The sequence below is a fragment of the Onychostoma macrolepis genome, chromosome 14, assembly GCF_012432095.1.
Source record: "Onychostoma macrolepis isolate SWU-2019 chromosome 14, ASM1243209v1, whole genome shotgun sequence".
Classification (NCBI taxonomy): domain Eukaryota; kingdom Metazoa; phylum Chordata; class Actinopteri; order Cypriniformes; family Cyprinidae; genus Onychostoma; species Onychostoma macrolepis.
In genome coordinates this window covers 25,312,609-25,337,644 of record NC_081168.1, presented here as the reverse complement: position 1 = coordinate 25,337,644, position 25,036 = coordinate 25,312,609, and the positions used below count along the sequence as shown (strand labels likewise).

The 25,036-nt window shown below is 37.1% G+C and overlaps 1 protein-coding gene across 1 annotated transcript in view; it reads left to right on the top strand.

Moving 5' to 3' along the window:
* kdm3b (lysine (K)-specific demethylase 3B) overlaps positions 1-25,036 on the top strand; it is a 29,910-nt gene that overhangs the window by 2,005 nt on the left and 2,869 nt on the right. Inside the window, 21 exon segments of the mRNA XM_058797301.1 lie at positions 225-377; positions 3,333-3,446; positions 3,558-3,663; positions 4,953-5,089; positions 5,209-5,277; positions 6,936-7,664; positions 9,629-10,269; positions 10,271-10,851; positions 12,417-12,621; positions 12,709-12,923; positions 14,135-14,287; positions 14,413-14,514; positions 14,598-14,725; positions 14,830-15,094; positions 16,302-16,549; positions 18,469-18,744; positions 18,825-18,996; positions 19,122-19,212; positions 20,649-20,779; positions 20,871-20,990; positions 21,953-21,976. Of these exon segments, the coding sequence (XP_058653284.1) occupies positions 225-377; positions 3,333-3,446; positions 3,558-3,663; positions 4,953-5,089; positions 5,209-5,277; positions 6,936-7,664; positions 9,629-10,269; positions 10,271-10,851; positions 12,417-12,621; positions 12,709-12,923; positions 14,135-14,287; positions 14,413-14,514; positions 14,598-14,725; positions 14,830-15,094; positions 16,302-16,549; positions 18,469-18,744; positions 18,825-18,996; positions 19,122-19,212; positions 20,649-20,779; positions 20,871-20,990; positions 21,953-21,976 (4,660 nt within the window).

The window sequence follows — 25,036 nt, the reverse complement described above, 5'->3', positions numbered from 1 at the left end:
TTTTAAAAATATTAACAACAGTGTTGAAATGAGTTAAAAGGAGTATTTTTCTGGCTTGGTGCTGATGCAGGGATACCTGAGCCTTATTATCGGGTGGTTTGGGTGTTATGCTAATTACCGTAATATCTATTGGCAACAGATGGCCCATACGAAACTTTGAAGTGTGCTTGTAGACAGCAGCATTTCACTTGTCTTAAGGTGTCAACCGTCCGTCTTCATTGTAGGTGTTTGTAGAGTTTTACGACAGCCCTTGGCGGCAGCGCTCATGGGTGCAGGTGTACGGGGATGAGGTGCGAGCTGTTCTCATGGAGAGTGCGATCGTCTGGGCCAACTGCAGCGACCCATCACTCTCCGCTGCTGCTCAGTGGCCAGCCTTGGTGAGTACGGATGCACACTGCACCTCTTTCCATAATTTTCTGTAAATCGACTCTTAATATGGCTTGAGAAGTGGTATGTACTACAGGTAAAATAAGTATTGAACACGTCACCATTTTTCCCAGTAAATATATTTCTAAAGGTGCTGTTGACTTGAAATTTTCACCGGATGTCGGTAACAACCCAAGTAATCCATACATACAAAGAAAACAAAACAACTTTATTTTAAGTTGTCATAATACATAGTAATTACCTAATTAAGTACTTAGTAGTAGCCGTTGTACTTACATGAAACAAAATGTACTTGCCATGTAACTAAGTTATGGAACAGCCTGTAATTACAGTTTGTAACTATGTAGATGTAATAGGCAGCTACTGTTACACATATGTAACTGACCGAGTCTGTTACACAGCTACTTGTACACTTAAGTACAATCTTGATGCACTTTATTTTAAGTAGCTTATGCCTGTGTAATATTCTGTAATTTTAATGTAATTAGAAAGGTATTACATGTATTTTAGCTGTGTACTGATAGGTTAAATCAAACTAAGGGTGTATTCACACCAGGAAAGTCCGATAGTTCACTTGCTTTGGTCCGGACCAAATAGAATGTTTGTTTGTTTTTGTTTGTTTGTTGCGGTTCGCTTTCACACTGCCCGTTTTGCAGGTGAACCAGAAATTGTAAACAACCACACGTGTGCTAAGGTCATCCGTTCATTGGACAGAAATTCTCAAGCAGGGAAAAACAGGAAGTGCAAAAACAGGCTAATCATGGAGGCCTTTCGTAGTGCAATTTTTATTCTTTTACTGATTTGCTGTCATGAGATAAAAACGCAATATGAAGAAACTTATGAGCATCATATATGAGACAATGTCATACAATGTTGTAATTACGACTTGCCAAAAATAAAATCTATAGATATGAAATACTCAAAGCATATCAAAATGTTAGTTTAAACATTTAACCTAGATAAATGTGTGCTATTAGGTGCATATCCAATCGCTTGTGTGGAGAGTGGAAGCTGAAGCACGCTTCAGAACATCATACAAATATGCCGTAATTGTTGCTCATAAAGGTAATAATAATACATCGTTTGGAACTGTAAAGGGTATATTTTTATTTGTGTGCACTCACAATATCAAGTAAACATGCTTTTCTAAAATAAAGAAAACTAATAGGATGCGCTTCCCGTCAAAAATGAACCGTAACTCAGTGAATGTTTTCCATATATTTCCAATATATCCATAGAAAGCTTTGAATTTTTACAAAACTAAATAAATCATATCCAAAACAAACTCTTTCATTATAATCCGTAAAGATGCATTTCTTTCTAAAGGCGCGTCCAATGAGGAGATGGCGAGTCAGGATTTTTAACTTCATCTTTGTGACACTAGTTTATTAATACATAATTCAAATATCTCCTTACTATTTCCCCCAGACACATTCATTGTAACTTTTGCTGGGGCTTTGCGGCAAGCTTTAGCCTATTTAGTGCGCTCATGTCACGTTGCTGTGGGTGCTATGGTCACGAAAACTCATAATTTGCACTCGTTTTTAAGCATTGCGGTTTGAAAACAAGTGATTTAAGCGACTGAAATGCAAACAACAGCACTATATGCACAAGCTGTGTGTTTTCTGAGCGTGCTTTCTGCAGTTGGATCGGATCAAGACCGGTTCATATTCACTCCTTAAACGAACCGTACCAGAGTTCGTTTGGAAGCGGACCGAGACCACCTCTTCAGCTGGGTTTGGTCCGCTTTTGGTGCGCACCCGCTGCATTCTCACCTGCCCAAACGAACCGCACCAAGAGGGAAAACGAACTCTAGTACGATTCAACTGAACTAAATGAGGCAGGTGTGAAAGCACCCTAAGGTGCTGCTGGATAAGGTGTATAGTGTATGTATACACATGAAGTACACTTAAGTACAATCTTGATACACTTTTATTTTAAGTAGCTTATGCCTGTGTAATATTCTGTAATTTTAATGTAATTAGAAAGGTATTACATGTATTTTAGCTGTGTAATGGTGGGTTAAATCAAACTAAGGTACAAAGTACAACGGCTACTACTAAGTACTTAAGGTAATTACTCTGTATTATGGACACCTTAAAATAAAGTGTTACCCAAATGAGTTGTGTAATAAAATGGAATGACACAGGGAAAAAGGGAGGTGCAAAAAGGCACGGAAAGCCAAGACACCAGCTAAAATCTATCAGTAACTAGAAAGCAATCCTGCCCCTAGTCAGTGGAAATTAATATTAGCTGGTTCAGTCCCAACACCTAAAGTACCAGGATGATGAAGATGAAACAAGGTGGACATTTCAGCAAGACAATGATCCCAAACACAGCCAAGGAAACTCTCAACTGGTTTTAGAAAAAGAAAATAAAGCTGCTAGAATGGCCCAGCCAATCACCTGACTTGAATCCAACAGAAAATGAGAGCAAAAGATCAGAGTTCATAGAAGAGGCCAACGGAACCCAAAAGAATTGGTCAAAATCACACCTGAGCAATGCATGCGACTGGTTCTCCATACAAGAGGCGTCTTGAAGCTGTCATTACCTGCAAAGGCTTTTGTTCCATTTTATTGCACATAACTTAATTTCTGAACTTATTTGTTTTGTTTTGTTTTATTTGTATGTATGGATTACTTGGGTTGTTACCGACATCTGGTGAAAATTTCATGTCAACCGCACCTTTAGAAACACATTTACTGGGAAAAATGGTGACGTGTTCAATACTTATTTTGACCGCGGTATATATTGCACTACATCTACTTATGTCTGGCATGTTCATGATTTTTTTGTAGTTGTGATTAGAAAAAGCTTTTGTAAATTGTCTTTAGATTAGATCTCTTGTAAGAATAAAGATATGGTGTCTTTTGGTTTATATTCACTTGTTTGTGCACCCACTGCTGGTTTCCTGAAAGCCATTTGTCTTTCGGCTCAATCTCCAGATGTTCAAACCGCTGGTTGACCGTGTGGGTTTGGGATCCCTGGTTCCTGTGGAGTTCTTTGGTGCAAGAACTTTGGCATTTCTCCCTGATGGGAGTTCACTGCACACTTTTGAGGTTGGTGACTGTCATAAAATCTGCATTGTCATACTAATATACAGAACGTTTGCACTGTTAAATGTTCAAATAGAAATAGCTGAAATAGATTATCTTTCTTTCTTTCTTCAGACTGAAAAAGATTTTAGACACTCTTTGCTACAAGAGCAGCCGGCTCTTCAAGCTGCCATCAGGAGCTGGCACAGTGACTCTGAGTTGCAGGAGATCCTGCGGAAAGGTCAGTCGCATTTAACTATTAATAAACTCTAACTCTACAAACTCTAATGTGCTTGAGTAAACGTACCTGTGCAAAGCCTGAAAGGAAGTCATACAAGATATTAAAGGATTGTTTTACCCAAAAATGAAAATTTGTTCACCCTCAGGCCATCCAAGATCTAGGTGACTTTTTTTCTCTTCAGTAATACACACAATACAGAAGATTTTTAGCTGAAACCGTGCTCGTTGGTGGTTCATAAAATGCATCGCTTTGAGAGTCAAAAACTGGGAACACAAAATTTACACCTGTGACTCCAGTTTACAACATGAACTACTTACTGAAGAAAAAAAGTCACTTACATCTTGGATGGCCTGAAGGTGAGTAAATTAACAGCAAGTTTTCATTTTTGTGTGTACTATGCTTTTAATCCTCCTGTTGTCCTCCATTTGATCCAGAGTTGGTTTTTAAACTGCTTGAAATACTCGTTAAACTATTATTTAAACTTATTCATACATTTTTGTGAATATTTCCCATTTATGGTCATTAATTTGCATTCAAAGTTTCGAGACAGATGTATTTTGCAAAGGCTTTACATAAATTATGCCTTTTGTGTTGAGGTCAATTTGACCCTCATTGGTTTCCATTAAATTTGCCAAAAATCAGCACTAGAATAACACTAAAGAGTTGGGTTAAAAAAACAACAGAAAGCATTTATTGTAGCTTGTCAAACACTGACATATGAAATACATGGGAACTTTAATTTAAGTTTAAGACCCTTTAAGTTTTCTTTTTACTTTTTATTTCAAGTTTACTTGAAATTGAAACCCATCTTCTAAATCAGCCAAATAAAATTCAGTGTTTCTTTCTCAAGTTAAGTTTCAAGGTTGAGAAGTGAGTCAAATTATATTTTTGGTGGTTAGTTTTTGTTTTGTTTTTTTTAACCTCAATTACTAGGCTGTTGCAGCAATGAAAAGAAGTGTGAGAAACACATTTTCCCATCACAGGGACACTTTATTTGCATGTACTTGTGGTTAATTTGCAAATTGCACCTCGTAGTCATGACAGAAATGTTTTTTTTTTTTTAATTGTGCCTGTACAGCTAATTTTGAACATAAAAAAATATGTGGGTCAAACATATGAACAATAAAAATAGAATGGAATTATTAAATTTCTCTCCTATTTTGTCTCTGACAAACTGCAATAGAGATTTTCTGTGTTCTGTTTTGTTTTTCCTCCCTGTTTATATGGATCTTTAGTATTTAACTGACAAGCTGATAATCTAAGCTGTACTTCTCTCCTCTCTTGGACAGGATCTTACACTATTCAGGGTCGGAGAGTGCAGGTGTACCAGCCGGAGTTTGAGAAGCCCTGGGCCCTGGGACTCGTATCTCAGCATGATCCTGTTTCACACATTATGGAGATTACCATGGACCAGGTCCGTGTGAAAGTCAGTACTCTGTCTCTTTAGAATCTAGTCAGTGTTACTGTTGTCTGATTCATGGGTTAGAGATAATAAAATCTGACTTCAGTGTGTGTGATTTTTGGATCAATCATGGTTTGTTTCAGGGTGAGGAGACACAAGTCGTCGATCCTCGGGTTATTCATGTGATGCATGCTGTGGAACAATTAGAAGAGGTGTGTTGGATTTCTGTCTCTCCTAGTGTTGTTTAGAGCATAAATTGTCTAATTTAAGACCAGATGATTTTCTTTCAACAGTCACGATTACCCCATTCCAGTAAAATTATTTACTGTTAGTAATAGTAGGGTTAGTTTAGCTACATTTTTACTTGTATCGGAAATATTAATTTTTTTATTAAATGATGCATTTTATTTGCACAAAATAATTTGTAATATTAGCAATAATACTTGGAAATTATAAAACACATCATAGTCTTTGTTTAGAGTCTTTTTGAGAACATATCTTAGCATCCAGTGTCTTTATACAATCACAAGATGAGCTAAAATGTCTATTTAATGCATACTGGATATTATATATACACTGACAACATGCATTCACATGTTTAGAGTCAGTAAGATTTTTTTTTTTTCTCTGAAAGAAATGAATACTTTTACAAAAGTAACAGTAAAACATTGAAAATGTTTCAAAAAATTCTGCTTCAAATAAATGCTGTACTTTTTCAAAGAACCATGAAAAAATGTGTAACTGTTTCCACTAAGATATTATGCAAATGTTAAGCCGCTGTTTTTATGATAATAAGAAATGTTTCTTGAGCATCAGCATATTAGAATTATTTCTGAAGGATCATGTTGGGAATTTAGCTTTGAAATTACATGAATAAGTTACATTTTAAAATCTATTAAAATAGAGAAAAAAAATAAATGTAGGTTTGGAGAACATAAGACTTCTTTTAAAAACAATTATATTTGTTATATAATGTGTTAAAAGTAGTGCGGTCAAACAATTAATTGCGATTAATCGCATCCAAAATAAAAGTTTTTGTGTACATAATATATGTGACCCTGGACCACAAAACCAGTCTTAAGTGTAATTTTTTTTAAATGTATACATGGAAAGCTGAATAAATAAGCTTCCGTTGATATATGGTTTGTTAGGATATGACAATATTTGGCCGAGATACAACTATTTGAAAATCTGGAATCTGAGGGTGCTAAAAAATCAAAATATTGAGAAAATCACCTTTTAAAGTTGTCCAAATGTAGTTCTTAGCAATGCATATTACTAATCAAAAATGAAGTTTTGAGATTTACAGTAAGAAATTTACAAAATATCTTCATGGAACATGATCTTTACTTAATATCCTAATGATTTTTGGCATAAAAGAAAAATCTATAATTTTGACCCATACAATGTATTTTTGGCTATTGATACAAATATACCCCAGCGACTTGAGACTGGTTTTGTGGTCCAGGGTCACATATGTGTGTGTACTGTGTATATTTATGTATGTATAAAAACACACACGTGCATGGTATATATTTCAGAAAAATGTTATGTTTATATATTAAATATATTTATATAGAATATAAATTATATGAACCTAAATGTATACATGTAAGTAAATGTAAATATTTTCAAAATATATACTTTGTGTATACTTCTACGTACATAATACATATTCAAAGTACACACACATATATATTATGTAAACAAAAACTTTTATTTTGGATGCGATTAATCGAGATTAATCATTTGACAGCATTAGTTAAAAGAGACATGTTAATCAACTTATAACTTGTTTATAAATTTTGTTATGTAAGTTTGGTAATTGATAATGCACCTGGCTCATTTTGCCATATCACATCTCTCATAGAGCACAGATCGACGCAAGAAGGAGGGCGACGGAGGGAAAGGTGAGGGCAGTCGGCGGCGCCGGACAGCATCTGAAGGAGATGAAGACATTACTCTGAAACGTTTCAAAGGAGCCGGGGAGGGCACCTCTGACAGCCAGAATGGGAATGGCTCCAACAAGGATGCTGAGGCTATGGTAACATGCGTAGAGATGCCGGGAGAGGGAGTAGTGGAGGGAACAGACGGAGGGGGTGGCGTAGGTGGGAGGGTGACGAGCACCTGTAGTCCAGTAGCTTTGCCAAGTCAAGACTCCTCTAACAACAGCAATTCCTCCCGGCAGGAGCACTCCCACGTAAGGAGCACAGGTTTTGTCAAGGAGAATGGCAGTTTTGTCCCGAACCAAGAAAGGATATCATCTTCAGTATCAGCTGTGCTTCCTGCGTCCACTCCAACACCACCTCCATTGAAGCCTGCCCCTTCACCCTTTTCTAACACTTTTCCTTCTTTGGGTCAAATGCCCAGCTTGGTGCCCGGGGCCCCTGCCCCTAAATCGTCTCCCACACTCCCAGCAGCTGAGAGGGAGGAGGGAGGTGTTCTTTCAGGGTATCCTAAAACAGCTGCCCTGGTGTCTCCAGGTCCTGTGACCATTTCATCACCTTCCCAAGACAACGCTTCAAGTGTGACTCTCTCTGCTCCTGTAGAAGCAAACCAAAAGCCCAGTATGTGGGGATCAACTCCAGAAGCGAGCCAGGTAAGACACTGATGTTTGTATTTTACATGCATTTTAAAAATGCAATTCATAGATACAAATAAAAACACCACTTCTGAGATGAGTTTTGATTCTGAAATTGAAAGCATTGTTGTTTTTAAAATTTTTGGTGGAAATAAAGTAAAAATAAAAAAAAATCTGAATATATCCTCATAGAAGAAGAATTATTACATAATTTGGTAAAACTCTATTATAAGGGCTAATTCTCTCTATTACTGCATACTACTAGCATATTGGCCATTTATTAGTATTTATAAAGCACATATTAATGCTTTATTCTGCATGACCGTATTGTAGATCCCTTAATCCTATTCCATACCCAAACTTAACAACTACCTTAATGACTATTAATAAGCAGCAAATTAGGACTTTATTGACGGAAAACTCCTAGTTAATAGTGAATGTGTTTCTTAATCTAAAGTGTTAAGAATCATTTTAAAAAGTCTTTAATTACGCTCTTTGTGTCAAGTGTCATACAGAGTTAGGGACATACTATCATTGTTTTTGGAGATGCAAGCTCATTTCAAGATTCTGGAACTTCATTGCTCATGAAATTAGCACCGTTCTTAAGATAAAATTGATAATTGGATCCTGGTCTTTTTCTTTTGGGGCTCCCATCCAAAAGACAGGCAATGTCACTGACACTTGGCGCAAAAACTTATAAATTGTTGGATAAACTGCTACTTGAGGCAAGGAAATGCATCCTTAATAGATGGGTAATAAACACTCCCTCCTCTGTGACACAGTGGTATAGAGTGATTTTTGCGGTTTTGCCCTATGAGAGGCTAGCAGCTGTGCTGAGGGGTAATATGCAGAGTTTTCTAAATGTATGGTCTCCTTTTATAGATCACTTGCCTCCAGACGTGAGAAAAATGGTTATGTGTGTGTCTGTTAGGATTTTGTGGGTGATCAGTTTTCCTCCTCATGGAGGTGGGCTCAAAAATTCATAAAGAATGGTCTTGGTTCTTTTGAGTTCTAATGTTCTTTTTTGTTCCAAATGACATGTTTTTTTTATTATTATTACAGGGTTATGTTACTGGAGATATCTAGGGGAATATATGGGATTTTTTTTTTCCGTGTGCCTCTCTACAGGTTGTGACTGTTTAACAATATTAATATTTATAGATGGTATTATGTTTCTACCCTATTTTTAATCTCTTTTCTTTTCTTTTTTAAGATTAATTACTCTTTTCCTTTTAAAATTATTTATTTACTTATTTATTTGGGGTTTATTATTATTATAGTTACTTTTGTAGTCTATTGGAAGTAAAATTCATGTCACAATATCTTAAAGATTTGCTCTTAACTGACTGTATTTTTGGAAAGCACATTGTATATTTATGTTAATATTGAATAGACCATGTAAAAAAGTCAAAAAAAAAAAATCTAATTTGGCTTAATGTTTTATTGTTTCATAAGAAAAGAAACTGTGAAGCAGTTTTGTTAAATAACATTAACATTTAGGAAAAAAATCAGTCATGTTTAAAAAAAAAAGATTGTCATTTTGATTTTGAAAAATATGAATTTTGAGAAATATGAATTTGTCTCCTCAAAAGTATAGTACTATGATAACATGATTTAAATAAAACATCTTCAAGAAAACCTTTACATGAAACCCCGACATTTATATGAATATAAATAATTTTGTTTGTTTTTAACCAGTGTTATTTTAATATTACTTATATACTTTTATAGTGCTTATTATTTCAAATTAGCTTTTATTTATTTATTTTAATTTGAGTAATTTTGTGTTTTTTGTCATTTATGACCTGTTTTTGTGTTTTCATCTAATACTTTTATTTTATTACAGATTTATTTAATTTACCAAAACCGAATTTAATAGTGATTTAATAGTGCACTGATTTTAACATTTTTCTTTTTTTTTTCTTTTGTGGGCCCACTTATTACTCTTTGACCGTCATTTATTTGGCTTATTTGTATTTCAGACCCTCAAGACCCCTGCTCTAGCTGCTGCAGGATTTGGTAAACAGTCGAGTGAGGCAGTGTTTGGGGATGTTCCCACACAGGCCAATGGTTCTTCCCAGGAGGACAAGCCTTTTGGCTTTCCTTTTGGAGCTGCGAAGGAGTCACAGAGGCAGGACTGTGATCCCTCACAGAACCTGTTCTTCCAAATCATGTCTCAGAACCAGAGCATCACGCAAGGCCAGTCAAAGGCCTTCACGTCCTTGTCCGAGTGCCTGAACAAGGAGCCGCCCAGCCTGTTCAAGCCTGCCGCTCCCTCCGAGGGGTTCAAAAAGGCGGTTGTGGCTTCTGCATCCGCTGGACTGTTTGGTTCAGCGCCTGCTAGTGGCCTGGCACCAGTGAAAGAGCAGCCAAAAGTGCCTGATATCAAGCCTGCAGGCAATGGGATCCTAATGAACAAGCCTTTTGGAGCGGTGGGGGAGGCGCAAAGCAAACTCCCAGCCGCGTTTCCCTCAGCCGTAGGTCAAGCTGCAAGCTCTGCGGAGGCGCTGAAGCCCTCTTTGGGATTAGGAACCAGTGGGCTTGGCAATGCCAGAAATGTTAACAGCTCGAGCCCAGTCAGTGGTTTTGGTCTGCTTGCTGGCAACAAGGTTTCAGAAACTCACGAACCTTTTCCTACAGGCCACCAAGGAAACAAATCCATTTCTCGCTTATGGTGGAGCTGTTTCGCACAGCCCTTTTAGTGCATTGTCAACTCCAAAGTCATCATCTCCGCTGTCCGCGTCTGCTGTTTCACCTTCAGGCAGCTCTGGTCTACTTAGTCAAGATCCTCCTGGTGGTGATGCCAAACCAAACCTGTTCACCATGGCAGAACCTCCTAAGGGAATATTAGCCCCTCAATTCGCTGCTCCTGCTCTCACGACCACTTCATCGTTCACTCCAGCTGCCCAGGAACAGACGTCCAAACCAAACAAAGAAGGTTCAGACAGCAGCCCGGGAACCCGCGTCAGCACCGAAGGCCAAGGTGTCGCTACGCCTTTCGACCAAACCAAGTTTTCTTTGGAGGAACGCAGTCAGTCCACTAAAAGGGATTCAGAGTCCAGTAGCAACAGTGACCTGTCTGATTTGAGCGAGGCGGAGGACAACCCTGGCCAGAGCCAGAAAGCTGGGGTTCCTGCAGCTGGTGAGGATAAGAACAAGACCCAGCCTGCAGCTAAGAGCCGGCCGCGGAGCAAACCCTTCAAAGGTAACGTGCTTGACAACTGCATGCTGTGTACTTCATGAGTTAGTACTCACCCTCATGTCAGTCTAAACCTGTGTGAGTTTCTTTATACTGAATCCAGAATTTTTCTTTTCTCCATTTCAAAAGGAAAAAAAACAAAAGATATTTCAAAACATGAAAGTATAAGTAAGTTATAGAAGTTAAAGTTTACGAAAATTATGTATTTTATATAAAATAAATATAATCTAATCTAATTTTGCTGTAAAATTAAAGTCATATGTCTAAATAAGTTATGCTACAAATGTAAAGTTGTTTTTAAAAAAATTGAGGTTCCTTGAGATCTTTAGGCGCTATACCAAAAATAGCCACTTGGCGACACCCAAACTGAATGCATTTTCCTGACGCAAATTTACAAGTTTCTTTGGAATATTACTTCTGTCTCAACATTATTTCTATCAAACATCCATTTACCTAAGAAGAACTGCCAAACTATTGAACAAACCTGTCTGAGATTGATACCAGTTAACTAAAAAGATGTGAAAAACAACACAAACAAAAATCTGACTCTTTATTGTACCGAAATCCTACTGATATATCACTTGTATAATAATTTGGAACGCAGTGTAAAGTTTTTGTTTTGTAAAGTAACAACCAAGTGGCCAGTGGGAGACAGTGAGTTGATCATAGCCTATGTTTGATCTGTTTAGCCTTCTCAAATAATCACGACTTGCCTAAAATAAAATCTACAGATATAAAACACTTCAGGCATATCACAATGTTAGTTTAAACGTTTGACCTAGATAAATGTGTGCTATCAGGCATATATCCAATCGTTTGTGCGGAGAGTGGAAGCTGAAGCGCGCTTTGCAGGACATGGAGGTGCCAGTGCGCTCACTTGCATTTTTTCTTAACAGTGGAAACTTAAAATATGTCATAATTTTTACTCATAAAGGTAAGAGTAATACATCATTTGGAAGGGTCTACTTTTATTTGTGTGCACTCACAATGTCAACAAAACATTGTGCTTTTGTAAAATAAAGAAAACAAACCGGATGCGCTTTCTGCTGTCTTGAGCAGGAGTGCTTTACAGAAATGAACCGAAACTCAGTGAATACTTGCCTCACAGACAAGATAAATATATCTTTAGAAAGCTTTGTTACTACTTTAAAATGAATTAAATCAAATCTGAACCAAAAACTCTTTCATTATGTAATCCCTAAACTGAACCAACAAATGTTTAAGCCTAAATACAATCACCAGAAGCAAAAATCTAAACGTACACTATTAGCTTGCTACACCACGATCACATGACTTCAGCGTTACCATTAAACATTACAGGAAAAATGCTGTTTTATAAGAGAAGTCGCAGACAATTTTTCAAGGTTTGGCCTACAAAAATGTCATTCCTGCAGCGCCCTGTTCATTAGTTTTCTGTCTTTGTTTAAAAGTTCTGTCCACCTGCTCTCTAAAGTGTCAGCAATGCCATTAAAAAAAATCCACATCGGTCGACCACCAATCTGTAGTTCATATTGATAGATTAGCCAGCATTCGCAGTCATCTGATTTAGTTGTTTTGTGTGATTTATGTAGCGGGGCAGTCCGTGTTGAAGGACCAGAATAAGGTTCGGCGCTTGAAGCAGTCCGGAGAGTCCTTTCTGCAAGACGGCTCCTGCATTAATGTGGCGCCCCACCTGCACAAATGCCGTGAGTGCCGTCTGGAGCGCTACAGGAAATCCCGCGAGGACGAGGATGATGACGACCCAAACGTGGCCTGTCGATTCTTCCACTTCCGCAGGTAAATATGATTCAGACAACTACAGGTATGACTAGCTTAACTCTTGGCTAGGGTATGAGACTGACACCTTGACTTGTGTTGTAACAGGCTGGCTTTCACTAAGAAGGGAGTCCTTCGTGTGGAAGGCTTTCTGAGCCCACAGCAGAGTGACAGCATGGCAATGGGGCTTTGGCTCCCCTCCCTCACAGTACAGGAAGGACTTGACCTGGACACGTCCAAATATATTTTAGCAAACGTGGGTGACCAGTTTTGCCAACTGGTCATGTCAGAGAAAGAGGCCATGATGATGGTAGAGCCCCATCGTAAGTTAACTGTTTGTTTATCAAAACTGATTGCAGCTTGTTCACAAAAACTTTATAATCTGAATAAATTCAAAAAAAGTATCACATAATGCCAAAATGTTTTGCACACACTATTTGCACCAGTCCATCTAGTTTTATGGACACTCTTAATTTCTGTAAACTTCAAGTAAAATAGCAACTAAAATAGTTTTCAGTTAATAAAGTATTCTAGAAGATTTTAAGAGCTAAATGTTCAAGTTTCCCTCTTTTTATATATATATATATATATATATATTAGAAGAGTCAGGTAAATTTACATATTTATACTCTTCTAATAAAATAAAAAATGTGTATATATATAATTTTTTTTTTTTTTTTTCACATTTTAAAAAAGATTTCTACCACATGAAATGTTTTAGTACTTAACATTACTATGTATATTCTTTATAAAAATGAACTTGGAGTTTTATGTTTTTATTAATTTTTCATGACTTTCCCAAGACTGCTGGAACCCTTTTTTTTTTTTTTTTTTTTTTTGTCAAAGAAAAAGAGGTGATACACTAAAATGAAACATTTCTAGATGTTTTAGCATATTTTAATTAGGTTTGTTTTATTTTTGTCTAATTTTGTATACATTTTAATTTAGTTTATATAATTTATATCAATTTCTGTAATATATACCATGCTAATCATTCTGAATGAAACTGAATTAATTGCTTAGTATCTGAATGGATGTAGCTTCCATAATCAGTGTAATGTTAAAGACCTCATTCATGAAATGTAAGCAGAATAATTTTAAGTGAATAATTCATAGAAGTTCAGGTGAGATGTAACATTAAAATGAATGCTTTTTCAATGAATTTCACATTCTACTTATGTTTTATGAATGAAGCTCAATGTGAAGGAGAAAAACACTGTTACATACGTTATCTTATCAGTAAGGAATGTATAAAATCGTATATTAAACAGTAATAATTATAATATTTTTTTATTTATGTAGCACCTTTCAGGACCTCAGTGTTACTTATTTTAGAGTGAACACTTCAGGACTAATATAAAGCAAGGTGGTTATTGTTAAAACTGTTACTAAAAACAAAAGCGTGCAGTAAAAAAAAAAAAATTATTAACTGAAAAAAAAAACTTGTTTTGTATTATAAATGTATACTAAAAAGCTAGAGACTATTTCAAAACTCTAATAAGGACATATAAATAAAATCTCTACGATTTTGCAGAAAAAGTGGCATGGAAGCGAGCTGTGAGGGGAGTGAGAGAAATGTGCGACGTGTGTGAAACAACGCTATTCAACATCCACTGGGTGTGTCGCAAATGTGGCTTCGGCGTTTGTCTCGACTGCTACCGGCTACGCAAGAACAGGCCACCTGAAGGTAGATATGACAAAGGATCAGCCACATTCGTGAAGCTATAATCCTATTTGATACAAGAGCACTGTCTTGTGTCATGTACGTTCATTACAGCATGTCTCTGACTCTCACTTCTGCTCTTACTGTAGACGAGAGTCCAGAAGAAGAGGTATTCTCATGGCTGAAGTGTGCTAAAGGCCAGCCACACGAACCACAGAACCTCATGCCCACTCAAATTATACCTGGCACAGGTTAGTGCATTTATCCCTGTTAAAAATATATGAAATCGCAGTAACTGGAGCTCAGTAACTATCATCTCCTTGTATCCCTTTAGCCTTGTACAGCATAGGTGACATGGTACACGCTGCCAGAGGTAAATGGGGGATCAAAGCGAACTGCCCCTGCACTAGTCGACATAACAAACCCTTGGTGCGGCCCAGTGCTCCAAATGGCCTTTCACAGGCAAGATATCTCCAAAACATTTGAACTGAAAGTAAATTACATCTGTAATGCTCTTAGATGTTTTTTTTTGTCTTTTCTCATCTTGTGTCTCATGTTTGGTGCAGTCGGGTGCGGCTAACAGTGTGGGGAACGGAGCCACTGCCACTTCAGCCACAACCCGTCCGAACGGGGAACCAGCAGCAGGTGCAGTAGTCAAAACAGAGCCTGTTGAAGAGGCGGGCAGTGCTGACACAACGTCAGGCTTCAGTGGGACAAACAGCAGCACTTCTAGCCCTGCTCCTGCCCCGACACCAGCTGCTAAAGATGGCAAGGGCAGTTCCTCAGCCCTTCACTGGCTGGCTGACCTGGCCACACAAAAGGAGCCCAAAGGTGAGACTAAGTTTAGAGCGGTGAACAGTTAGAGGATGCCACATGTGGAGGTGCTTAATAACAGTTGTTCTCAACTGGTTTTGCTTCAGCACCTTGAATTTAGCCCACATTTGACCAAAGTGATCATGGACTGTTATATGTATTATTTTTATATGGTATATTAGGGCTGTCAGAATGGCTGAAAAGCTAAATTTGAATTTTGTATTCAAACATTAGCAATATTCAAATTTAAAAGGCATAATTTCAGTTAGGGGGGAAAAAGTTTTTGGCTTCTCTCTTGAGGCCACAAGAGGGTGAATCGTGCAAAATATTGCGACATATGCGATAAATATGCGTTCTGTGTGAAACAGCTTGGTTTCGGTTTTGCCGTAAACAAGATCTTCTCCACATAGATGTTCTCTGTTTCCGCAATATTTTGAATGAACAACACAGCTCATCATCGCATCTTGTGTGCCACTGATAAGGTTGCCTGACGCACACCTAAAATTCGAATTCAACATGTTTGCTTTCAAATGTGGATTTTTATTTAATTTCGACAAATATTCTTGAAATTCACATTTTTATTTGACAGTCCTATTGTATATATTATTTGATATGTTTATTATTATATTTATAATTATGGTTTATTATTATAATAAACTGCAATAATAATAATAATAAATAACTTTATTTGTAGAACATTCATATAGAACAAAGCACAAAGTTCTTCAGAGAAACAGATGAGAAGAAATATAATTAATGTAACGTGAAACCCATTTTATAGTTAATATTAAAAAAAAATTATACATGGAATGCATAACAAAAGATATGCAATTTTAATAATAAAAGAACATAATACCAAGAATGCATAAACCAGGTTAAAAAAAACAAAACAATGCATTTGAAAAGAAATTTAAAGATATCTATTTTAATAAAAAGTAACACGAATTTGCAGTAAAACAGCATATAGTTTGATTTTATTTATCTTGCCATCATAACTGCGCATGATTATATAATGGCATTAGAAACATTTGCCTTTGGCATTGTTTTTCCCCTTGTTGTCTGCAGCCCTGTAAGAACAAACTTGTGACTAAATTTTGTTCCCATAACAATGCTTTAGAACCATTATGCATAACGTTTTCTGGTAAACCTTGAATTTGGTAAATCTTTACAAGGGCTCTTGGCAGACACAATGTGCTCAGGCTCTTCCTCTTGTTTTTTTTCTCAGAGTCTCTGCGCTCCGTGATGGGTCGTGACTCGCGTGTTCCATTTGGTCTGGACTCCTTCGGCACCCTTTCCAAACCCTCAGGGTCCAGTCCCAAGCTCTTCAATAGTCTGCTGCTGGGCGCTGGCCCTTCCCAACCCAAAGCAGAGGGCACTAGCCTCCGGGATCTGCTGAACTCTGGACCTGGGAAGCTCCCGCAGGGTCCCACCGAGGGAGGCGTTCCTTTCCCTTCAGTGTTCTCCACTGCTGGTGTACGTGACTGTGCTTTATCTTTATGCTTTGAGAAACATTTCTTATTATTATCAGTGTTGAAAACAGTTGTGCTGCTTCCATTATACACTTTCAGGATTCTTCTTATAAATAGATGGTTAAAAAGAACATTTATTTTAATTGGAAGATTATAAATGTCTTTATTACCAATTTTAATCAATTTAATGCGCCCTTGCAGAATTAAAGTATTAATTTACTTTTAGAAATAAGAAAATAAATGTTCTTAATATTAGGGATGCACCGATACCACTTTTTCCAGTACTCACCCGATACCGATACTTTTATTTTTGGTACTTGTCGATACCGAGTGCTGATACCGATATTTTCATTGCATTTGTAAATTTTTTAAATATTGGGTATAGAAACCAAAAGAGTATGTATAATGTTAGTTGGTTAACTTAATTTATCAAATAGATACAGTCAAACCAAAATTTATTCAGACACCTTCAACATTTCTCACATTATCACAGTTTATTCGCTATAGTTTATGGTAGTAAAATATGACAAGAACTCAGAGTTAAACTGTGTCAGAACAAATTCAGCTCGATAATATCAGATAACTTTGATAGAAAGGTATGTGATAGATTACAATCAAACAAAATTATTCAGACAGCTGTTAGTATGACAATATTTACACAACTATCAATACTTTGTCAGGCAACCCTTAGCCTTAATGACAGCCTGTAGTCTCCTGGGCATGCTGTCAGCCAGGTTCATGCAAACCTGAACTTCAGGTTTTTTTTTTTTTTTTCCCAGACTTAGTCTGAATAATTTTTGGTTCCGAATTTGTATACATTTTATTGGTAGTCCACTGTATGAAGAATCTTTGGATATAATATGTCACAGTTTACTTTATTTTGCTATCCTCACTTACATAAATGAACTATAGTGTCCTGCACCCACTAGTAAAAAATATCAAATTATATTTGGTCTCTGAATAATTTTTGGTTTGACTGTATATCCTTCGGTTATTTTCACACTTAATTATGCACATTAAAATGTATTTTACAAGTTTTTGTTACTCTCACTGTTCTTTTTTTTTTTTTTTTTTGCTCTATGGTACATCATCTTTAATTCAATTGCATTAGAGCTGCTAAAATCACGCGTTTTGCTGTAATAATGCAGGGAACCACTCGTTATAAATCTCCTAACTGTGATATTTTCAGAAATAGAAGTCGCGTTTGTCATTGCTTTTCTTTCTAATGCAGAAACATGCACAACGCGCGCAGTATTTGTACTGGTGCAGAATGAGAGGGACAGTACAGCCTAGCGCATTTCACACAGGCTGCTAGTTTCACTTTCGCCAGAAAGTCGTGTATGTTTAAGGTTGAAAATAAATTATTTATTTTATAGTGAATGCCCCTATAAATTGTCTTATATTTACGATTTAGTTTTAATCCAAGTGATGCATGCTATGTGAGCGAACATCAACAAAGATCACAGAAGTGTGATCTCTCTCTCCCTCCCTACCGTTAATTAACTTGTGCATTGTTTTGCTTGCTTGTTTTTGACATATCCGACCGAACTACAAATGTTCCAGTGATGTCTGTGAGAAAAGTATATTCACTTGACAAGCTCGCGCATCTGCACCGGCGCCCGCTCAATCCACTCAGCACTTTTGCTTTTCAGCTCGTGCACAGCAGCTATAAAGGCATTAATACTGAATGTTTAACATTATTCATTGCATACATCTGCTTAGTAGACATCCTTAATCTCTAATAACTCCATTCTGCTGCATGTTGTCCTGTTTCTTTGTCTGAATATGACACTTATCACATGCTGTGAGGTATCGGCGCTTGGTATCGGGGCATTTTAACGAGTACGAGTACAGGAGCTCAGTATCGGTGCATCCCTACTTAATATGGTTTTATTTATATATTTTTGTTCTTTCTCTCCTAAGCAGGGTGATAAAATGAAGGGAGGTCTTCCTAACTTCCTGGATCATATCATTGCATCAGTGGTGGAGACGAAGAAGGCAGAGGGTCGACGTGCGTCGGGGTCAGCAGAAAGCAGCGAGTCGGGAACTGCTCCTCGCAGAGAGGGCTTGATGGGTCTCAGTGTATTAGACCCCCACACTTCGCACTCCTGGCTGTGTGATGGCCGCTTGCTCTGCCTGCAGGACCCCAGCAACAGCAACAACTGGAAGATCTTCAGAGAGTGCTGGAAACAAGGACAGGTGAGCACTGAAGATCGAATGGATGCACATTTATTTGATCAGTTTCATTCTGCTGATGCTAATAACTTTTTCTTGTTTAGCCTGTGCTGGTCTCAGGCATACACAAAAAGCTTAAGGAAAAATTATGGAGGCCAGAGTCCTTCAGTGAAGAGTTTGGAGACCAGGATGTGGACCTGGTCAACTGTAGGAACTGCGCCATCATTTCTGATGTCAAAGTCCGAGAATTCTGGGATGGCTTCCAGGTCATTTCCAGTGAGTACAGACACTTTAACATCTGAGCAAGCCTGGATCTTTGTATTGTTGATTTGATTATTAATCGTCATGAACTATGAAACCACTTACACTGGTGGTCTATTATGTTCTCCTCTGTTCTCTAGAGCGGTTGCAGGGTGGAGATGGCCAACCTATGGTACTAAAACTTAAAGACTGGCCCCCTGGAGAAGATTTCAGAGACATGATGCCCACTCGGTAGGTTTGCTGACATGTTATTTGGTGCTGTACCTGGTGGTCCACCAATAATTTTTTTTATTGCTGATGCCGATATCTTGGAGTGTATGGTGGCCGTTGGGCAGTAAGAAGCCATATATATATATATATATATATATATATATATATAGCGCGCACGGTTTAATTTAAGGATAGTAAAAACACATATAACAATTGCTGAAAATTAAATTAATATTTATTTTACATAATATTTTCTAGATTGTCGTTTAAAAATGAATAAATATGAAAAAAATGAACTTGATAAAAAGGCAATTATTTAGATGCCATCTTCTTTCTGAAATTCTATTATAGTATTTTTCACAAATAAAGAAACGCTTCTATGAGTTGGCGCTAGTGTTGTCGCGATACCAAAACTTTGACTTCGATACAATACCTGACTAGTCTCGCGATATAACTACTGAAACGATACCACTAGGGCTGTGCAATTAATCATATTCGATTATCATGCTCATCTCGTCAGTAAAGCCGGTTTCGTGATTAGCAGTAAATTGCCTTCACCTGCTTTCAGATGGAGCGGCAGTTAATACACACAGCCGTAGTTCACTGACAAGCTAGGCAATATCGCTTTCATAATCGAAGACGAATCGCGTGTGTATATAACACTACTTAGCTGTAATATTACATGCATTACACAATGAATATTACATGAATACAGCATAGAAGTAAACTGGATATAGAACAGCAAGATTAGTGGAAGTAAATATTTTTCTCAGACTTGTTTAAATGAAATGCATATTTGCTGCATGCTGATAGTAGATGAGGAAGCGTTACACTGTTTGTCTTTATCACTGACAATAGTAAAGCCAATGCTATAATACATTTTTCATATTCTTAACCAATTTTGTTTAAAAGCTCGGTGTAATAATTTATTAGAACTGGTTTACAAAGACCAGTAAAATAATGTAATCTCTTTATCCATTAAGCATGTTTTATTAGATTGTGCTGATTTGAACTCTTTGAGGACTTTTTTTATTCAGTTAACTCTTTTGAAGAGATTTTTAACAGAGTTAAGTCGAATATAGTTTTTAGCAAAAATAAAAAAAAAATGATATAATTCAGCCATAATATTTCTCGCCTTGAAAATAGCCACAGAAGCTGGAATGGCGTTAAACACAAACAAACAAACAAACAAACTGGAAAATAATGAAGATGGACAGTGGGAGCTCTGTGCATTCAGCGTTGTCAAAATAAAAGTCCTGTGCACTGACAAGATAAGTTTCCACATATTGGCCAAACAGAAAAAAAAATTATTGTCCGATGCTGATAATTTAAAAAATGCCAAATATCAGCCTATATATTGGCCTTGGAAACATATCAGTCGACCACTACTTATGGCATCCTCGCTTGGGAGCAGCCAGTTTTTTTGAATTAGCTTACTTATGTTCTCCTGTTTGCAGGTTTGATGATCTCATGGAGAACCTTCCTCTGCCAGAGTACACAAAGAGAGATGGCCGTCTCAACTTGGCCTCTCGTCTTCCAAACTTCTTTGTTCGGCCAGATCTGGGTCCTAAAATGTACAATGCGTATGGTAAGAGATCTGCATTCAACATCCTCGCCACTGCTTATGAGGAATGCACTGACAGCTCTTTAACCTCTTCCCTTTGCCTTGTCCCTCCCAGGTCTAATCTCTACAGAAGACAGGAGGGTCGGTACCACTAACCTGCATCTGGATGTTTCCGATGCAGTCAACGTAATGGTGTATGTGGGCATCCCAGAAGGAGACAGCGACCATGAAAAAAGTAAGCATTTAGCTATTGTTTACAACATTTCTTGTTGATTTTTATAGCAAATATAATTAAGCTATTGTTTCTGTTCATAGATATGGCTGCAGTTTTCTTTTGTTCATTTGTAACATATATAAAATTTTGGTCTTGACAACATTTTTTGCAGTCTGTTTTTCTTTAAAAAAAACAAACAAACAAAAAACTTAAGGTAAATAGTAAATACTGTATGACACATATTATTGTTTATATTGGTTTCAATGGAAATGTAAAAATCCACAGTGTCTTCACAAGCTTTCAAATTTCCCTGAAAACACTTCCTGTCCTTAAAGGGATAGTTCACCCAAAAATGAAATTCTGTCATTTACTCACCCTCTTGGTTTTCTGAATCCAGAAGTCATACAGATTTGGATCAACATGAGGCTGAGTAAATGATTACATTTTTGGGTGAACTATCCCTGTAAGTGTAAGCTAATTATTTAATGTCTGAATGATAGAGATTACACCCATAGATGAAATCTTTTGATAGGAAACTGGCATTAAAATAGAACAAAAAAATAGAAAGTGCCTTGCAAAAGTATTCAGACCCCCCAAATAAATAATTGAATAATGATTGCAAGCCTCCCTCAAGAAGTAGTTTCTTACAGGCCAACATGGCACCCTATAGACCTTAGTAAGTGCAGAAGCCGTATTTAATTTGATGATGCACAGTTAAAGGTTGATCAGTATGACACATTGAATGTCTTTCCCTTACAGCTGCATTTTCATTGGTGTCAATTAACTATGGTGTCTGCTCTGACTGAGGTTTCTCATAGTGTAAAAAAAAAAAAAATCATAAGCTTTACCAAAAATCTAGCTACAGCCTTATAGTGTCCGAACCTCTCACAGGCCAGTGAGTTGGACGCAGTTAAGGCCTTTAGGACGGCCTGTGATCTTGGGGTCTTGCTACTTTTGATTGTGGCACCATTTCTCATTTACAGAAGCAGACCTCGCTGGATTCAAAGGTCTGTGCATTTTTTTTCATTTGTCTCACCTTAGGCATGCCCTCCCACTTTTCTCGCTCTCTTGTTCTTCACTCCCATTGCTTTAACCCATTTCTTATTACTCTTTACATTAAATGGGATATTATTTATGTTGATGGTTCATTATAAAATACCAATTTGTGCACCAGTTTGTAAACTCCATTCAGAGTTTTCCAGGACACCAAAACATAGTGACCATAGTGTTTTTTTGTTACATCTCACTGTGTTGATGCCCCTTCAGATGATTTTATGATCGAGTTATTTTAAAGGGGTCATATAATCACAAGTTCTTTGGTTCTTTTCAAATAAAAGTTTCATGCGTTTGTTTTAAGACGAAACTGGTAGGGCTGTCAAAACGGCTGAAAAACTAAATTCAAATTTTGTACTTAAATATTATCAATGTTCGAATTAAATTCAAATTTAAAAGGCATAATTTCAGTTAGGGTGAAAAAATCTTTTGGCTTTTCTCTTTAGGCCACAAGAGGGTGCATCAAGCAAAATATTGCTAATGCACGTTTATTCAAAGCAATAAAATAACATGACTATCTGTGGAAAAAGTGCATAATGTTTATAAACTAAATACATTTAAGTTGCTTAAACAACTATAAACAAAATGGCATCATATATGTATGCATAATTTAATATAAGGGCCGAAAGCCAATCACACAGTACTTTTTTCATTTAAAAACATGAGATTCAGTGGGATGGGAAAGAAACCCGCCATAAAGTCTTGAGACGTTTTTTTTTTTAAGTTGAGCTTGGATTTAATTTTACATAGCTTACTAAACATGTGACTGCAACGGTGATAGGTGTCCCTCTAGAAAATGTGCAAAATATGCATTTTGTGTGAACGGCTTGGTTTCAGTTTTGATGTAAACAAGATGTTCTCTTTTTGTGCAATATTTTGAATGAACAACTCAGCAGCGCCACATCTAGTGGGTTCAACTGGATAAGCTAACAAAAACATTGAAATGCAACGGCACTTACATTGTCGTCACATCTCGTGTGCCACTGAGAAGGCTGCCTTAATGCACACCTAAAATTCGAAATGTGGACTTTGGTTAAATTCAATGAATTTTCTAAATTCGACTTTATTTGACAGCCCTACAAACTGGAAGAGTTAGGACTGCGCATATACACACTGGAAAACAAAGCTCACCTGTTTACTATTCCATTTGTACACCAGACACATTCAGTGAAAATCATCACACATGGGATGAGGATGAAAAATGAAGAGCATCTTCAGTTTTTCTTTTGCTTTTCTTCTTGTACACTGGTTCACTAAGCTGAAACGGTGTTTCTCTCACTGATGGGCTTCGCCACCGATTAAACATGCTCAACTGGTCAAAAAGCTGCCGACGGGCGTCCGACTAATGCTAAAGTTGCAGAAGATGCCACAAAACTGGGCTGACTGATACTCAATGATGGCCCAACATTGGCTTAGTTTGTCACGGCCTTGTGCGCTAAATTCCAAGTCTTCTGAAGCTGTATGATAGCTTTCATCTCAGGAACAGACCCAGACCTTCCAGTGAGCTGTTAACTTAAGAACCACTGCAACTGGATCGAACGGATCACCCTGTTGTGCTAGTTAGTTTTGGTTAACTGGTTAATCTAGTTCATAATTTAAACTGAACGGTTCTTTCACAATCAGACTAATTTGTTGAACATTTGAAGTTCAACTTTAGGTTAACGTTTGTCATGACCCCTTTAAATAGTTCTTATTTGCTATAGGGAAGCTATTTTTTATTTCCATGCTCTTCAGTGGTTGGTGATGGGCCTTCATATCCTGTCATTCCTCCTTTTAAATGTAAAAAAAAAACATAAAATGGAATTTGTCACCTTTTTTTTTTTGTTCCAGGAATCTGTGCGGTCATTTTTTTTTCCCCATGCAAAAATGTGTTGGGATATTTGAGCAGTTTATTGTGATTTATTACCTTTTTGATGTATATTCTCTTTACAACTCCTGAGCAAACCCTGCAGGATTGATCCTTGCCTTCTCCCTTATTCAGCCTCTTTGCTCCGTTGCTTGCTTGATTAGTAGGGCTGTCAATAGATTCAAATATATCACTGCAAATAATCTCAAATTTCTTGTTGTTCAGTTCTTTCTTAAGACAAAAAGTCAAAACATTATTTGTGCTTAGTAGATTGGCAGTACCACACGTTGCAAAATTATTGGTATAATCTGCAAAAATGAATGCAACAATTTTACCACATTATGTGGACTTAAAGGGATAGTTCACACACAAATTTAAATGCTGTCATTAATTACTCACCCTCATGTCGTTCCAAACCCGTAAGACCTTCGTTCATCTTCGGAACTCAAATGAAGATATTTTTGATGAACTCTGAGAGCTCATCAGGGGTTCAACCGTAATTTTACGAAGCTACAAGAATACTTTTTGTTCGCAAAGAAAACAAAAATAACGACTTTATTCAACATTTTGTCTCCTCTGCGTCATCCTATAGCGCCATTTTGGAGAGTATCACATATGTAAACAATTCTCGTAGCTTCGTAAAATTTCGGTTGAACCCCTGATGTCATATAGATTATTTTAACGATCTCTTTGATCGTGTAAGGGTCCTTGCTGTCTATGGGAGGGTCAGAGAGATCTCGGAATTCATCCAAAACATCTTTGAGTTCCGAAGATGAACGAAGGTCTTAAAGGTTTGGAACGACATGAGGGTGAGTAATTAATGACAGAATTTTCATTTTTGGGTGAACTATCCCTTTAATCTTGTGTAACCTTCTCTGTTGCTCGATGTTTAAGTGTGTTTTGCACGTGAGTGAGTAACTGAATGTCCTATAAATTATTATTTCTTGCAATGCCACTCATAAAATGTCATGTCTGACCGATATCACTGAGATTGATCACATGTGTGTCTGTGACAGTCCTAAACAGCAGGAAAAGTGTCAGGAGACTGGCAGAACTTGTTTAAAAAATTCAGAAATGCTTTCTGCTCGTCAATCATTTTGTGTTTGGGCTTGCTGGCATCTTCAGCAGACAGTGGCAGCATGTGGTTGAAAATACCAGAATGAAACTC